At 51.9% G+C, this 17826-nt stretch overlaps 1 protein-coding gene across 2 annotated transcripts; it reads left to right on the top strand.

Moving 5' to 3' along the window:
- The first annotated feature begins 202 nt into the window (after positions 1–202).
- Positions 203–17270, top strand: TGIF2 (TGFB induced factor homeobox 2). Of its 2 annotated transcripts, none has more exons than XM_029221933.1 (3): positions 203–341; positions 3809–4034; positions 13761–17270. In XM_029221933.1, exons 2-3 carry the CDS (start codon positions 3843–3845, stop codon positions 14280–14282), a joined length of 714 nt encoding a protein of 237 aa, XP_029077766.1. In that variant the 5' UTR covers positions 203–341; positions 3809–3842; the 3' UTR covers positions 14283–17270. The 2 variants fall into 2 exon arrangements, with proteins under 2 accessions (XP_029077766.1, XP_029077767.1); XM_029221934.1 differs by lacking the exon at positions 203–341 and adding an exon at positions 1515–2838.
- Positions 17271–17826: the final 556 nt, after the last annotated feature.

Raw genomic sequence — 17826 nt, 5'->3', positions numbered from 1 at the left:
CAGGAAGAAGGTGCCCTCCCGGCTCCGCCCCCTCCGGGCGCGGTGGGCGGGGCGAAGCCCCCAGCCGCCGCTGGCCCGCCCCGCGGGGGGTGGGCGTCGCTCGCAGCGCTTCTCACAAAGTTTGTTTTCTCCGTCCGGGCGGGTGGGGGAGGGCGAGGAGAGCGCGGAGGGGAGGAGAGGGGATCTGACGTCAGGCCGCGAGGTGCTTTCCAGCCGCGAGCTGTCAGGCCGAGTGTCAGGGCCGGCAGGTACGCGGCGCGCTCCCCCGGCGCCTCCCGCCCCCTGCCGGGACGCTCGGGACCGAGCCCTAGGCCGCGTGGACGGAAAAGCTGCTGGGAAAAGTCAGTGCGGGGCGCAGGAGGGGGGCAGATGGGGGCGGGGGGCGCGCGGACAACTTGGAAAGTTTCTTTTTCTCGGCCGGGCGGGGGAGGGGGCGTCGTCCAAGCGCGTGCGATTGTGGATGGGTGACCTCGGGTGTGTTTGAGTCCCGACTGCGGTGTGCTGACTGGGACCGGCGTGCGGGGGGGGGCTGTGCCACCCCCCCCGGAAAAAGTTCGCTTGCGGCCCTTTTGGGGGACCCAACTCCCTAGGAGCCCACCCCGGTAGAGGGCCGCCCCTGCCCCGGGCCGGGGTGAGCGCGCGGGGGGCGGGTTTGTTTGGTTTCAAAAGTGCACGTTGCTAACCGCCGGTAGCCCCCCCCACCTCCCGCCGCGGCCGAGCCGGGGAGGGGCCCCCCGAGAGTGACAGCTGCGGGTGGGGGCAGCCGGAAGGTCTCGGAGCTGGGGGAGCCGGGGAGCCCGCGCGAGTTCCCTTTTCCTTTGGAACAAAGGAAAGTCTGTCTCGGAGGCATCTGTCACTCCCAGGCGGGCCAAGGAAGCGGGGCGCGTGGGGCCGGCGACCCGAAGAAAGTTTGTGCGCGCCGGGTCCCTCGGGCAGGCCGAGCCTGAGCCGAGCCTCCCGCGGGCGAAGCGCGCAGTCTCCGGGGCAGGGGGCGGCCAACATGGAGTCTGGGCGCAGGATTGGGGGGGGGCGGTGCGGAGATGGGAGCCCAGCCCCCTCCCCTCCCCCTCCGGGCCGAGTTCGGAGCACAAAGCCGAGCGCGCAGGCTCGGCCAGCCCCGCGCCCCGAAGAGTCAGGAGCGCTGAGCGGCTGGGGAAGGGGGTGGGAACCAAACTTTTTCCTGCCCCGGGACAGACACGTGAGTTTTCTTTCTTCCAGAGCCCCCGCCCCACCCGGATTGCAGGCCCGCGGGGGAACAGAAGCGCCGAGTCTGACGCGGGGTGGGGGGCTGAGGGGTGCAGGCGCCCCGAGCACAGGCCGATTCCCCGCCGCCCCGGGAGCCATGTGCTCCGACTCGGGTCTGGGCCGCGGGGGAGGCTGCGCGCTTTGTGTGAGCTGCTGGGAATGCAGCGTGAGTGCTCGGCCCGGGGGAGTGTCGGGCCGAGCTGGGGAAGTTGTCAGAAAGTTGGCGCGGGAGTGGTTGCAGGTCAGCGTCGTGGCGTGTGTAGGAGGGTGCCCTGGGTGTTATGTCGAGAGGGTGCTACCACAGTCCAGTTAGGGTAAGAAGTGACCCTTAGTATGATGTCGTCGGGAGTTGTCCCAGTCTGAGAGATCGTGGGTGGGCGTATATCCAGGAATTGGTTGCGTGGTACCAGTTGTTCGTGCTAGACGCGGGGTTTGTAAACTGTGTGCCTGCTGAATTTGTCGGTGAAAGTCCTGTGGGTTCCAGGGGCTGAGTGATGGGTTGGTGCCAGTTATCTGAGTGCTCTTAGAGAGTTGCCTGGTGTGAGGCTGGGTGGGAGTGTGGGGTGTGTGTGTGGGAAGCCTCCTGGATTGGGATTTGTAAACTGTGTCTGCTGTATTTGTCGGTGAATATCATGGCTGGAGTGCAGGACACTGCGGTAGAGAGGTCTGTGTAGACAGAGGGGGTCACCTCCACACGCCACCCACTGGAACCCTGCAGACTGGGACTTGACTGGCAGCCAGGGTGGAATCCGTACAGATAACCTTGAGTAAACTTCTCACAGCCTGCCAGGGCTGCATCCCTGCCTGAGCTCAGATCCCAACTGCCCTGGCCAGCTAAACCTCAGAAACCTGACCTCAGAAAGCAGCCTGCTGTTGCTGCTCTCTGAGGAGTGGCACCTCTAACCAATGCCTGTCTCACCTCCAGGTGGCCCGGCTGGGAGGGTAGACCCTTCCCTCGAAAGCCTGGCCTAGCCAGCCCGGATATCTGGGCTCAGGCCCAAGTCGAGGAAACAAAACCTGGGAGATGCCAGAGTCTGTTGGCCCAGCCTGCTAGGGAGCTGTTAAAAGGCTGAGGAGGGAGGGGCCTTGAGATTCTGGCATCAGCTTGTCCTGGAACTTTTGGTTTTAAAATGTGTATCTCTTTTGCGTGTGCGAACAAGAAGTTTGTCGGGGATAAGCAACTGAGTTGGATTGTCTAGGGAAACACCTTCTTTCAATTAACAGATGAAGAGGAGGCTCAAACCCAGAGAGGGAAGGATGCTTGCCCAAGGTCACACAGCCAAGTTGGAGGAACTAGAGCCCAGCCTTGCTTATTTATCTGGATTTCTGAGGCACTGATTCTGGGACCAGGCCAGGGGCTAGATGACAAAGGAGAATGAGAGACAACCAGTAGGGATAACTCAGCATCTCTGCAGGGTATACATAGTAGGTACACAGTAAATGTTACATGGATTGCTGTAGGACTGTGGAGACTGATAGGGTTTCCAGACTCCTCACTGGGTCCTGGGAGACCCTGGAAGCAAGATGGGATGGGGGTGGAGGACAGGGCAAGCCATCTGGGTACAAACCCTGCTTCCATACCATATCCTGGAGGTGAGATTTTTTTTTTTTATAACAGCTTTATTGAGATATAATTCACATACCATACAACTTTTTTAAAGCAAACCAGTGTTTTTTTTAGTATATTCACAATTATGCAACCATCACCACAATCAAGTTTAGAACATTTTTATCACCTGGAAAAGAAACTTCATACCCTCTAGTTATCACTCTTCTATCCCCTCCAGCTCATTCTGGACATTTCATAAAAACGGAATCATATAGTATGTGTCTTTTGTGACTTGCTTCTTTAACTTAGCATCATAGTTGCAAGGTTCATCCATATTATAGCATGGATCGGAACTTCCTTTTCATAGCTGAATAATATTCTACTCTATTATGGATAGGCTAGATTTTGTTTAACCATTCATCTGTTGGAGGACACTTGGGTTGCTTCCACCTTTGACTATTATGAATAATGTTACTATAAACATTTTTGTACAGCATTTTGTGTGGACGTGGGTTTTCATTTCTCTTCGTAGCTTAGCTACCTTAGGGGTGAAATTACTGGGTCACATGGTAACTCTGTTTAACAGCCAGAGTATCTTGGGTGACTTTCTGAATCTCTCTGGGCCTTGGTTTTTCTCATCTGTAAAATGACAGTGATGTTAGTGTCTCCCTTATGAGGGCATTTGTGAGGACTGAATGAGATAATAAAGGTGAAATGCTCAGTACAGAGCATGGAAAACAGGCCTCAGTGGTACCTGTAATTACTTCTAGTCTGGTTCTGCTTATTAATGATCTGCCATTTATTTCAGTAGTTATCTACCAGCCTGATGAAATAGAGGCATTTTGGACCTTTCCTTCTACCTTGCCCAGGCTTTGGTATGGCCTGAGACTTTGAATTTCGATTACCCCGTTTCTGGTGTCCTAGGCTCTAGTAATGATGTGCTGGAAGACTAGGGAAAGGGTCAGAGGCACCGCATGGTAATAATGTTCCCCTCCCCTTTGTCACCTGTTTTAGGCTTGCCTGAGGTCCAGCGTAGCCCCTAGACACCATGTCAGACAGTGACCTGGGTGAGGATGAAGGCCTCCTCTCCCTGGCAGGCAAGAGGAAGCGCAGAGGGAACCTGCCCAAGGAGTCGGTGAAGATCCTCCGAGACTGGCTGTACCTGCACCGCTACAACGCCTACCCCTCAGAGCAGGAGAAGCTGAGCCTTTCTGGACAGACCAACCTGTCGGTGCTGCAGGTAAGGAGCGGGTAGCAGGAGACCTGGATTCTGGTCCTGTCACAGCCCTGTCACGGACTCAACTGTGTGGCCTTGGGCTGGTCACTTCCCCTCTCTGGGCCTCAGTTTCTTCGTAGGTCAGATGAGAATACCCACCCTCTCTGCCTCAAGGGAAGACAATTGCATGAAGTCATTGCAGCTAGATTTCAGATTTTGGAGAGTTATGAAGAGGCAAGGAATTGTTATTAATGTCTAGGTGTCGTCATTAACACTGGAGGCTAGGAGAGGGTGAGAAGGCATTGAGTGTCTGGGATTTGGCCTTTAGCCCCAGATTGGTTGGCAATTTGGTTTCATGGGGCAGCTGGTGATCTGCAGAGTGGTTAAAAATGAGTTGGAGTCACGGTTAAGGAAAGGGCAGGAGTCAGAGGTTCTGGGGTCAAAACCCCATTCTGCCACGCAGGAGTTGTAAACCACATCTTGATTTCCCATCTGTAAAGTGGGATTAGACTGTCTGACTGAACCGTTGGGAGGAATAGATTCAGAACTGGATGTGAAAGTGCTCTGTGAACCACAACCATGAACACGCTCAGAAGATCACGTTATCCACTTTTGGTCAGAGTGAGAGGTATTACCCCCTTTGAATTGCCCCAGTTGCTGACCTACAGGTGTTTTTGTTCTGTTTTCCTGGTGCTGAGGTGAGACCCCCCGGACTGCCGCTGCCTTGCCTCCAGTTGGGCTCTCACCCACCTGGGAGACACAGAACAGGCCCCCAGCCTAGCAAAGGCCCACCCTCTGCCCCGCTGGCGCCCCATCCCCCCCACCCCCTGCTGCCTCCCCTTCCACCTCTGTTCTTTCCTGGCCCACTACTCCGATCCCTGGCACCGTCTCTCTTTCCCTTACCCTACTCTGAACCCCCCACCTCTTCCAGCTGCGTCCCTCTTCCACGAAGCCTCATGGTGAGTATTCGGCCCTCAGGATTCCTGTCACCTGACTTTATACTCGCTGGGCAGTCTGTCTGTGAGAAAGGCTCTAGAGCTACTGACCCTGACTCGGATCCCATCTTCTCCACAAGAGAAAGCTTGGACATTGGCCAAGTCACTGCCTCCTCTCTGAGCTTCGTGTTGCCTCACCTGAAAAGGGGGGCTGATTGTAGCACTTTCCTGGCACGTAAGGGTTGGGGGGAGGACAGAGAAGAATTCAAGGCCCACTGTGAGGTGTTTGGCACGGCATGGGCACTTCTCTCCCTTTCATCTTCATCTCTCCTAGATCATAGGTCTCGACTAGCAGTCCCTAGAACCTCACAAGTTTACCGACAAGCGCTGCACTATCCCCAGCTCTGTGCGGGGCAGGGTTGGGATCCCAGAGAGGATCCAGGCACATTCCTACCCTAGGGCGTGTCTAGTCTGGGATGGGAAAGCAGGGGAAGACCTGGCCACTTATGTTTGCAAAAAGTGATCACCGCTGGGGCAGATGGCAGCAGAGACTCAGGGCAGGGCTTCTGAGAGGCCTGGAGCCTCAGAAGGCCTTCCAGAAGAGGTGGACTTGAACTCACAGGATGCAGAACAGCACAGGCCAAAGTCTTGGTGCCTAAGAGCCAGGATTACCCAGATAGCCTCTTTGTTAGTCTTACTGCCTGCAGCCTAGTTCGTTCTTCCTGTCTCTGGGGCCCCTGAACGCCCAGGCCTCCGGGCCTTCTCCCTTGGTTTCTTGACCTCTCTGAGCCTGGCTCACTCTGTTTAAGCATTTTCTCATGAAAGCATTCTCTGATTCCCCCAGCTGTGTATTCCAGTGTGCCTCTTACCTGTGCGACCAAACCACTTCCACACTGTATTGAAATTGCCTTTTATCAGGGACACTTTCTCAAGACTGAATAATGTACTGACTCCTCTTAAAGAAAATCTTTTTCACAGACTTGCCTCCCTCACGTGTACACTGGAATAATTTTTATCACGTCACTTAAGCATGTACAAACATAAAACTGGGTAAAAAAAACCTCTTGCTTTTGCTCTTATACACAACTGTGAAATAACCAAACAGTTTTCCAAAGTAAATAGATGTAAAACGAATGAGATTCCATCTAACTGCATTAATAACAAATGGTGGATGGTGTTTTGTTGACTGCTCTGTGATGTGTAGTATGACAGAGGCACTGGCTCCAGAGTTGAGCAGACCTGTGTTGCCAGAGGCCACGGCACTCCCACTTGTGATCAGATTGGAAACACAAAACCAAAACATTCTTGTGGGGAGCTAGTGGGCCCCTAGGACGGCATATCCCCAGATCCCACTTACAGAAATGTAGGTCTGGGGCTACAGCTAATCCATTTCAGGATTAGCTGCTGGAGGCTTCTGAGGAAGGGCCGGCTGGATCCTGGCTTCCCCTGGTGGGAGGGGTTCCACTGGTGGCCACCCTGTTCTAGAGGCATGCTGAGAGTTAAGGAGCCGTGGGGGGACTTCCCTGGTGGTCCAGTGGTTAAGACTCCACATGGGTTTGATCCCTGGTCTGGTCAGGGAACTAAGATCCCACCTGCTGCACAGTGTGGCCAAAAAAAAAAGAAGCAGTGGGGACCATCTAGTACTCCTTGATGGAAACTGTACCGTGAACCGCAAGCAGCACCAGCCATACATCCGTGCTTGAAGGTCTCACAGGCACCCCAGATTTCCTGACTGATAACAGGTAATTTGTCCCAGCTGGGTCCTTCCCTTTCGAAGGGACTCCCCTTGATAGCCCTTTCTCAGCTCCTTTGGTCTCACCAATTCCTATACATTTACCCCTTAAATATTTCCGGAATATAGCTTCTTTCCTACCCTAGTCCAACCTGTCATCATCTGATCACGTGTCACTCGCCTACTTAAAACCCTTCAGTGGCTCCTGCCAACTATTGACAACGTCATCTTTACCAATCTGTGTAGCGGACCTCATCCCTGGCCCCCCATATTGCTGCCACACTGATAGATGCCCCACACCACTTTGCTCCCACCCCTGACCAGGGAGACTCCTGACCCCTAGAGGAGCTCTGTGCTCCCACAGCACCGGGACTGGGTCAGCATTTGGACTTGACTGATTGCTTTTTAGAACACACTAAACTCCAGAGGCCTAGACTTATCTATCACTACATCCTCAGCGTTAGCTCAATGCCAGGTATCTGGTAGGCGCTCAGTAAATAATTGTTGAAGTGACAAAATGAAGATAAAAGTGCTAGAGGGAATTCCCTGGTGGTCCAGTGGTTAGGACTCTGAGCTTTCACCGCCGAGGGCCCTGGGTTCAATCCCCGGTCGTGGAACTGAGATCCTGCAAGTCGCGCATCGGGCCCCCCCCAAAAAAAAAAAAGTGTTGGAAATGTCAATAGGCAGGACCTCAGAAATAAAGGAAATGTAGTGGCTCCTCAATCTGGAAAAGCTGGTTTAAGTCAGTCCCTGGAGGCATCTCTTTTTCCTGTATCTAATTTTTTAAATTTCCATTGTTTATTAGGAACATTTGCAGATAACCGCAGAAGTAAGAGAATATTATAACACACCCCTGGCACCAATCACCTGGCTCCAGCAAGCATCAACGTTTTGCCAAGTTTGTTTTCTCTCTCCCTGGGGACCTCCCTTTCGATTGTCTCCTTTAACTGGCCCAGCAGCAATTCATTAGCAAGTCAATGAGTTATTTAACTAACTGGTTAGCTGGTACTTGCTCGGGGCGAGGCAGTTGGGAGGGTAAAACCAAAAAGTCATTTGTGAAGGATTTTCACGGGTCCCAGTGACACCCTGTAAGCCCACTTTATTGCTGTGGTTTCTGTTCTAAGGGGCTGCCAGTTGGGCAGGGGAGGTAAGTGTGGCGGGGAGAGTTCGTGCCCATTCCTTCTCTGTGTAATATTGATTGGGGGTGTGCTCTGTGCCAGACCCAGTGCTGTGTGCTGGGAACACAACAGTAGAACGGGCACTGCCCCCCTGGGGGAGGGAAGACATTGAAAGGACTGAGAATTCAGTGTAATTAATTACCCGTGTGTGTCAGCTGAGCTGCCCTGGTAGGCAAGGCTTCTCCAGAAGCTGTGTATGCATGGAATCCTGACAGACTTGAAGGATTGGGGAGGTGAGGGGCAGCAGTCCCTCTGGTACTTGTACTGGGCAAGAAAGGAGCCTGGTGCAGAAGCTGTAGTGGCCTGCTGTGTGGTGAGGGGGTGGCTTGGCCCTGCCCTCAGTGAACTTGTATCTCTCGAAGCTGCTCTCCTTACTCTGGCTCCAAAGATAGCTGCCTCCCGATTCTTCCTCCTGGTAACCACTGTCTCCCCACCTTAAGGCCTTTCATTTGTATATTTTTTGAGCTTTTGGGTAAGCTTTTTTGCTTAAGTAAAGGGTTTGGCCCGCAAGGACAAGTTAAACCAGTGGGTTAAACCATTGGTTCCTAAGCTTGAGTGGCAGAACTCTGGAGAGCTTGTTTAAAAACACATTCCTGATTCCACCCACCCCTCTTCCCTGCCCCCCATCTCTGAAGCGGATGAGACAGAGCAGTTTTTTAAAATCACCCTCAAGGTTATTCTAATACAGCCAGCAGCCTTTAGGAGCACCTGGATACGGGTGGTCACAACACTGGGACCGTGATGTTTGGGAAAGGTCTCTCCATGCCCTCTCTCTCCCCTCTTTTGCTTCTGTCTTTCACAGTTGAAAAGACATTACAATTAAAGCACTTGTGTCGCCTTCAAAAGCCCTGCTCTGGTCCTCATGGCCTTTATCTGCTCCCTAGTGCCCCTCCCACTCCCATTTGCCACAGTGATTCCTCCCGTGTCCTTCATCTCAGCCACTGATTAAAAAAAAAAGAAAATACTGACAGGGCAGCAGCCTTTCAGATAGGGCCCTGTTTTATGGTAGAGACAGGCTTTCAGGCACCCAGCCTGTGTTTTGCCGTATCAATCACAGAATTCACCTTGGCATTCTCCTACCCCCTCCCCGAGGACCTTGAATTGGGGCAAGTCACATGCTTTTTTCCTGACTTAGGCGTGGGTCAGGCTGCTGGAAGGGGCTACAGAAAATCCGCAGAGCCCATTATCACAGCTGGCACTGGTGGTGCACTTGGGCCTTGTGCCCTTGCCCGGCTGCCCTCAGCTGTGCATTTCTATCGGATGAGAAGACAAAACAGTAAGTAGGCTGCCAAGTTTTCTGTGGACCAGGGTGAGCACGTGGGGGGGTGTTTTTCTGCTGTTCTCTTCTCAGAATTAGAAGCCAAAATGGGAGGTGCAGCTAGAGGCTAAGTGCCCACGCATCTGCTAGTAAGTGCCAGGCTCCCCTCCCCAAGACTGCTCTCAACAAAAGCACTAGTCCCTACTTCTCTTGACCCAGGTCACGTTTCCCCTGCATCCTGGGCTGAGGTGGAGAGGTGTAGTGCTCTCCTGTAGCGCAGGTAGCCAAGGAGGCAGCTGCAGGATGGAGAGATGGAAGCATCTGAGCAAGGAGAAAAGGCCTCGGGCTGACTCTCCTCCGTCGGTTGTCTTCACCTGACAGCGGTCCGTTGCCTGGAATCAGGCTGTGTCTGGATCCCATCCTAGCCTTTGCCCTTGTGACCTTGAGCAAGTTGCTGAATCTCTCTGATCAGGGTCTCTGTTTCTTCAGTGGTTCACATAAAATGGAGATCATCACAGAACCTCTCACAGGCTGTTGAAGATTAAATGAGTTAGTTAGATGGGAAATGTTCAGAACAGCACCTGATATGTTTTGTGTTCAGCAAGAGTCTGCTTTTAGGATTATGGTGATGCCTTGCAGCTCTCCATTTTGTTCCTCTGTTGGTAAGACAGCGGACCAGAATGAGAACAGCAGCAGGAGACCTGAGTTTGAATCCCAGCTCTGTACTCGGAGGCTGTGTGACTTCGGGCAGGTTCTCTCATCTCTGAGTTCCAGGTCTCTCTGTAGTACTTTGGGGACACTGCTTACTACCGTCCAGGCTTTCATGCAGATTAAACATGCAAGTGAGATGGTTGGCGTGATACCTTGTGTCAAAGATCCTTAGTTCCTTCGTCCACTCAGCTGTTCAGTCTTCCTTCTCCCTTGGGGCTCCCCTGCAACTCCAGCCAGGATTGGAGTGAGCAGCTCAAACAGTGTCAGCTGGTGCCTGCTGGGGTGTGTGTGTGTGTCTGTGTGTGTGTGTACTGAGAGGACCAGAGAGGTAAGGGGTAAATGAGAACCCCAGAGGCAGGGTCCTTCCAGGCTGGAATGGAAAGGGAGAGAAGCCACAAGAAGGCTCTGGCTCTGCCCTGCCCATGAGCTTTCCCAGCCTGACAGGACCTGGAGCCTGGTGCTATCCTTGGGTCACCTGTGGAACAGGTACAGCTGCAGGCTGGTGGGCAAGGGGCCATGCCAACTCCAGGCGCCTGCTCTTGTCATAGGTGGCCATCCCTTTGGCTGGGTAGTGGTACTCAAGGCCTTGCCCAGGTGTCAGCTAAGGAAGGTGATAGGCAGGGGTAGAAACTGGTATGGGAGCCCTGAAGAGAGTTGGGCCTTTGATCCAGTCACCCATTAGAGGAATGTTAGGCATTGCCGCAGCCCACACAGTTCCTGGCATCTCAGCACAGGAGAGGTGTGGGGGAGGGGTTCCTGTCATTTCTTCCCCAAAGCAGCTACTACATGCTCTGTAAGTTTCTGTTGATGAACTAAGAGGAGAGCAAAGACAGGACCAGGAGAAGGACGTACAGTGTGAAAACTAGCTTAAGCCACTGTTTGGGCCCCTTTGATGGTTAAGCATGGTGTTCTGGCCTAGTGGGATCAGCCCTGCCTGCTTCTGTCTGTTCCTTAAACCAAACCCTTTCCTGCCTCAGGACCTTGACATTTGCTGTTGCCTCTGTCTAGAACACTTTTCCCTCAGCTTTCTGTGTGGCTGGCTCTTTCTTATCTGTTAGGTCTCAGCCTTCCCAGACCCCTTATCTACGGAGGTCTCTCTTATCTTTATATACTATCTTTTTATTCCTGTCTCTTTCCTTCCTGGCACTTCTTGTTGCTATAGCGATGTTCGTTCATTGCCAGTCTCCACAACTAGATGGACCATAAGCTCCGCAAGGCAGAGTGCACATCTATTTAATTCACAGAAGCATCCCCGGCACCGAGAACTGGCCTGGCACATAACAAGCATCAATAAATATCATTTGAGTGAGCACGAAGCCTTGAAAGGGAGAGCAACAGGAAGGTGAGAAGTTCTAACTTGACCATTGTAGTGAGTAAAATAAGCTGGGCTCTGGGGTCCTGTGATAGTCTGAGAGAAAGATTCAGAGAGTAGGGGTTCTCGTTCCTCCAGATCCAAAGGTCCAGGCTTGGGGATCCCTGGCTAGAGGTAGAATCCTGCCTGACTTCTCCAGGCTCAGCTTTATATATGTTCATCAGTAAAATGGGAGCTGATCAAACTCATAGGGCTGATAAAACTGTTAGAAGAAAGTTGCGTAGCTGTACAGTGCTTAGTAAACGGCAGCTATCGGTAAAGCTTCTCAACGAAGGCTCCCAGAAAGATGCCTAGATATGTGGGGGCATACCGTGCCACACCCAGGCCTCATCACCAACACACTCCCACAGTTTGTCTCTTCTCTCCAGCTACTTTTCTGTTAGCAAGAAAGTGATTAGGCAACTTTTCCCCTGTGGCAGCTCCTCCAGTGGAGGGCAGGAGGGAGAGAGACATGGAAAAAATGATAAAGGCTTGTATTTGCCTGTTGAAGGAAAAACGGGTTTTGTGTTTATGAGCCTTACACCAGCCACGCAGCTAAGAACCTGTTCTCTAGTCTAATCCATAACTTTTTAAATAATGCCCAGGTGAGCTTGTTAAAGGATTGGTCTTGTCACATCTCCAGGCTGTTAGGAGTAAATGAAAGGAAGGAGGGTGTAAGTGGCTGATCTTTTTGCTTGATCAGTAATGATGCCATGATTAGGTGCCTTCTCCTCTGGGGTGCGAAGAAACTATTCACACTCCTCCTGAACAGTTATCTACCCTCATGGTGTCATTCATTCAAGTATGAAAAGAAACTGCCAGGCCCTACAGCAGCTGTAGGTGAGGAGAGATGTGTTCTGAAACCATTTCCTCTGCCTCTGCCCAATCTCTGATATCTTAGATCAGCCAAGACTTAGAATAGTAGGCATTCTCCAGGTAGAGAAGAGGGTGTTCCACAAAGAAGGAATGTGATGTGCAAGAGGCATGGAGTTTTGTTTTGTTTTTTAAAGCACAGGGCCTCAATGAGGGCTGGTGAACAATTTCACATGAAGAAGAATATAGGGGCTTCCCTGGTGGCGCAGTGGTTGAGAATCCGCCTGCCAGCGCAGGGCGACATGGGTTCAAGCCCTGGTCCGGGAAGATCCCACATGCTGCGGAGCAACTAAGCCTGTGCACCACAACTACTGAGCCTGCACTTCAGAGCACACAAGCCACAAGTACTGAAGCCCACGCGCCTAGAGCCCATGTTCCACAACGAGAAGCCACTGCGATGAGAAGCCCACACGCAGCAACGAAGACCCAACGCAGCCAAAAATAAATAAATTAAAAAAAAAAAAAAAGAAGAAGAATACAAGGGCTGGAAAGATAGGCCATGAACAGGGGAGGCTTTTAACACCCAGGCCCAAGAGTCTGGAGTTGTTCCTATAGGCAGTAGGAGACAAATGGCAGTTTTCTAGAACAGGAATAACAGTAATACATTTTAGAAAGTGAGTGACAACCAGTGACGAGGCTGGATTGGAGAGCTGTGAATCTGGAGGCTATTGTAAAGGGTCCAGACAAATATAGGATGGGTGCTAGATATGCCTTGGTTTTGCAGCAGACCACTTAACAGTAAGAAATGTCATGCCTCAGGCATAGGCCCAGGAGGATTGATCTAAACAATCAGCTGGACAGGAGTGGGGTCACGGTTAATGGTAGCTTTCTCAGCAGTATATAGGAAAAAAGGATTTAAGGATGTTGGTTGAATGCACATTCAACCACTGACCTTGGTTTTGCTTGGAAACAATAACTTTTCTTCTACCTGAGAGTCCCTTTAGTGTCTTTGTGGCTCTTTCCCTGGCATACAGCAAGACTCTATTCTAGAATCTTAGGAGTGAATGACCCTTGGCCCCGTCCCCTCTCTTCTCACACACCCATATCCAACTGGGCACCAGGTCCTGTCATTCCAGTTTCCCAGACAGATCAAACGTTTGTCATCTTCTCATCATCTCCCTTAACCTAACGTGAAGTACTAACCTTGCACTCTGCTTCCACTCTGTTCTCCACATAGCATTTTTAGCATTCTTTGCCTAAAACCCTCCTGCGGCTCCCCATCTTCCTTAGAATAAAGAACCAGATCCCCACCATGAGAGGTAAACCTCTAGTTACCACTCTGAGCTCCATCCAGACAGGACATCCTTCTCTGAGCTCGTCATAGGCACTTTTCAGGTGTTGATCCTTCTCAATCGAATGCTCTTCTCCCCTCTGGCCTCCCACCTAACCTACTGCTTATCCTTCAGATCTCAATTCACAAGCCGTTTCCTCAGAGAATACTACCCCGAGTCCACAAAGACTGGATTGGGTCTTCCCATTACTGTGTCCAACAGCACCGACGTACCTTCCCTTCATTGGCTGGATCACAGTTGCAGTTTATTTTCAGTTATATCATTTCTTCTTTAACCCTCTCTGCCCAACATAAATCTGAGGGCTGCGATTGTGCCTGAATTGTTTGCTGCTGTGTTTTTGGGGCCAGGAACGCAGGTGCTTTGCAGCCGGTTTTGAGAGAGTAAACTGATCACAGTCTCTCAAACTCATTCTCATTCCAGATTTGTAACTGGTTCATCAACGCCCGGCGGCGGCTTCTCCCAGACATGCTTCGGAAGGACGGCAAAGACCCCAACCAGTACACCATTTCCCGCCGCGGGGGCAAGGCCTCCGATGTGGCCCTCCCCCGAGGCGGCAGCCCCTCAGTGCTGGCTGTGTCTGTGCCGGCCCCCACCAGTGTGCTCTCCTTGTCCGTGTGCTCCATGCCGCTCCACTCAGGCCAGGGAGACAAGCCGGCAGCCACCTTCCCACAAGGCGAGCTGGAGCCCCCCAAGCCCCTGGTGACCCCGGGTAGCACACTCACCCTGCTGACCAGGGCTGAAGCTGGAAGCCCCACAGGTGGACTCTTCAACACACCACCGCCCACACCCCCAGAGCAGGACAAGGAGGACTTCAGCAGCTTCCAGCTGCTGGTGGAGGTGGCGCTCCAGAGGGCTGCTGAGATGGAGCTCCAGAAGCAGCAGGACCCGGCACCCCCATTGCTGCGCACTCCCATTTCTTTCGTCTCTGAAAACCCCAAGTAGGCATCTGCCAACAGGGGTGCTCGAGGCTCGAGCCAGCTGTCCTGGGTTTCCGTTTTGGTTCCCCTTCCTACAGAGGGTTTTCTTTGGATCACTGCCAAACATCGGGATCATCTCCTCTGTCCAGAGGTCTTCAGCAGGAAGACGCCAGCTGGTGTCACTGCACTGGGATGGGACCTCTCCTCTGCTGACTCTGCCGTTTCTCCAGGCCTCCTCAGTGATGAGACCAAGAGATTGGAGACAGGCATGGTGCTGCTGCTGCAGAGAATCCCCGGGACCCCTTTGTTCCCACCTGCTTTCCCGAGCTGGGCACAGGAACCCTGCCAAGTTTACTCACGCCTGTGCTGGGTCCCAGTTGCCCCTGACAGGGCCTCTTTTTGTTAAGTGTGGACATTCCAGGTTCATAAGTGTGAACAGAAGAAAAGAGGAGCCCAGCAGATGTAACAGAACCGACTCCGGTTGAATGTTTAGGTTTTTGCTAAACTTTGTGTTTATTTTTCCCTCTTTGCTGTGGTTTGCATTAACAGGAGTAGTTAGCCCAGGTGTGGGGAATGAGAGTGCATTGCTTGATGGAGTCTGATAAACTGAGAAGAATCCACCACTGCAATTGGTGATTGTTTTACAAGGAAGAAGTATTTTCATTTGGGGGACCAGCTAAATCTCTGCAAAATTCCAAATGGTCTTTTTATTGTTGGTTTGGTTTACAAAAAAAAAAAGAAAAAACTTTTATGGGCTTTGGCTTTTCTGCATCATGCACAGAAGGGAGAAGAGGATAAAGCCACAGTCAGAGAGAGGGTCCAACAGATCTGACCAAACCTCCTAGGTGCAGAGCAGAGAAGGATGATAGAGGTGTTTTTCTGGTTGGTTGGTTGGTGTTTTTACTGTATTGTGGGGGAGGGGAGGGGGAGGTAAGCTAGGCTGAGCAGTGGGGTGGTGTTTTTTTCTCTTTCATGTTTTCCCCTTCTTTATCTTTGAAAGCTTCACCCCGCGGCCTGAGTCCTGAATTCCTTCTAGGAATTTGGCTTAGTGGGGCCAGAATGTCAAAAGCTCCCTGTTGCTCCTACTTGGAGAGAAGTGAGCCATCTAGTGGTCAGGAAGGCCTTTTAGCTGATCCAGACGGGCAGCTTTTCCCATGATGGTGGCCGGAAACTGTTCCTGGAGGAAACATGGAATAGTGCCCCCAGCTGCCTGTGGAACTGCCCCGGGAGGAGGCTGGGGCTGGGAATCGGTCACGAAGCCTGTTTGCTGTGAGTGTCTTTCTGTTGCACCTCTCTTTACATTGGAGTTGCAGAAGCCCCTGCCCTGAACTTCACAGTGAAACGGATCACAGTCTTATTCTCCTCCCGCACCCCCCACCCCCGCCCTGGGCCCCGCTTTTTTTTTTTTTTTGCTGTTTCATTGCTGATAGCATTCAACAGCAATATACCCCATCTTTCTAGTATATCCTAAGAAACACTAATCATAGGTTATTAGGTGAAATATTTTTGTTCTGAATAACATTGTTACTGGGCCAAAAGACAGGTCAGGATCCTCAGCCTGTAGTTTCCTGAAGTTGCCATGCTGGGCACAGGGGGAGAGTTCCTGGGTATTGGCTGACTTGGGTGGGCTTGGCTGGGAGAAAGGCAGCAACATGTGTTCTGTCTTTTCTGGGATGATCCCTGAAGACTTCAGGGAGGCTCCCCAACTTCCGAGTGGCTTGGCCCACCCATTGCTGTGGGAGTGGGGATTGGTTATTTAAGAGAGGGGGCTTTGCTCTCTGTTAGTGGGCAGGTTTTCTAGGCTCTCTCTTCTGCCTCCCCTCTCTGTGCCCTCTCCTGGCATGCCCCGGGGGGGATCAGGGACCCTCACCCTCCTGAGGCCCAGCTGGGGAAAAATGAACACGGCAGCTTCAAGATCAGTTGAAGCTGCTGCTTGCCCGGCCTCTTGCACCCCACCCGTGTCTCTGAGCCCAGGTCTGTTGTCACTGTTGCAGGACACTTGCAGCAGGGGACTGTGGAAGCGCGTTGGGCTGGGGTGGGACTTTCCCTCCCACAGTGCACTGAGCAGTGGAGGGTGGTGAGGGGTCAGGGAGCCATGCTGCTGAATTCTGGTTGGCACTCCCCCCTCGTACAAGACGGGGAGGCTGGGGGCAGGGCAACCTCTGCTTGGTTCGGTTCTGAGGTAACCCTGGAAGCACAGTTGTCCCGTTGGATTATTTGAGCAAAAAACTACTGTAAATAACTTTGGTTTTTGTCTTTTGTCAAATAAAGTTTTTTTGTTTTTTGGTTTTGGTTTTGTTTTTCAAAGCAGAAGGATTGATCCACTATGACCCTCGGCCCAGCCTGGAGACAGGACAGTTGCTGAGTTCTTACTCTGCCCTACCTCTTTCACCCTCCCTCTAGTAGCTGCCTGTAAGTGTTGAGCACTCTGCATCCCTACTTCCTGGGCCTCACGAGTATTCCACATCCTCTTCACCACAGTGTACAGGGGGCATACGTACCCCAAGCTGGACCCGTCATCCTTTGCGTCAGCAGTCAAGCTTTGGGGTTGTTAAGTGGTAAGGGAACTTAGTGAGCTGGTAACTTTGTCCCCCCCTCTCCTAACGAGGAAGGAGCATGACTACAGTATGAAGCCGGCACAGAAAGAAGCAGAGATGTTATATGGATACTCTAGACATGTCTGAAATCAGTACCGTCTCTGGACTTCCCTATTATGTAAGCTAGTAAATTCCCCTTTTTGCTTAAGCTACCTGTGGTAACATTTCTGTTGAAATGACTGTACATTGTAATTGCACCCCAAACATCTCTTTTAAACTTCTGTTCACACAAACATTCACAAAAAAGAAAAAAATGAGAGGGCTTCCCCGGTGGCGCAGTGGTTAAGAATCCGCCTGCCAGTGCAGGGGACACAGGTTCGAGCCCTGGTCCAGGAAGATCCCACATGCCGTGGAGCAACTAAGCCCGTGCGCCACAACTACTGAAGCCTGCGCACCCAGAGCCCATGATCCGCAACGAGAAGCCACCACTATGAGAAGCCTACGCACCGCGATGAAGAGTAGCCCCTGCTCGCCGCAATTAGAGGAAGCCCACGTGCAGCAACGACCCAATGCAGCCAAAAATAAATTTAAAAAATGAGATACTCTTCTCATAGGTAAAGAAACTGGGGATTTGTTAAGTTACTTGCCTGAACTTACACAGCCAGTACTAAGTGGAACTAGGATGTGAATTCCAGTCTGTCTTGCTTTAAGGTCACCCTGAGGTCTGTCCCTCTCTTATATAAACTAGTGATAGGCAGTTCACTGCCTACTGGCATCCAGCTATCTAACATGGTTTCGGCTAAGCACTAGAAGTTTCCTCCATTGAACCAAATTGGCTTCTTTCTGATTTCTCCCCAGTACCCTGGATGGCGGATATTGAATATCTCCCACAGATCACTCTCCTTTAGGAATTTGGAGATGCAGCCTCCCTGCTCAAGTTCCCAGATTAAAGTGCCCCAGCTCCTTTAGCCATTCATCCGGGGTCCTGGTTTTCCCACTCCCTCTGTCAGTATCCCTCAAGCTGGACACTTG

This window comes from Monodon monoceros, unplaced genomic scaffold (genome assembly GCF_005190385.1).
Source record: "Monodon monoceros isolate NGI ecotype Baffin Bay Population unplaced genomic scaffold, NGI_Narwhal_1 Super_Scaffold_13, whole genome shotgun sequence".
In the NCBI taxonomy this organism is placed as follows: domain Eukaryota; kingdom Metazoa; phylum Chordata; class Mammalia; order Artiodactyla; family Monodontidae; genus Monodon; species Monodon monoceros.
This window is presented reverse-complemented; position numbering and strand designations above follow the sequence as displayed.

Bases quoted from the DNA above. Each gene is read 5' to 3' on its own strand.
- TGIF2 (XM_029221933.1), top strand. From the start codon at position 3,843: ATGTCAGACAGTGACCTGGGTGAGGATGAAGGCCTCCTCTCCCTGGCA. The intron at 4,035-13,760 runs GTAAGGAGCGGG...TTCTCATTCCAG, and splicing joins CCAACCTGTCGGTGCTGCAG to ATTTGTAACTGGTTCATCAA.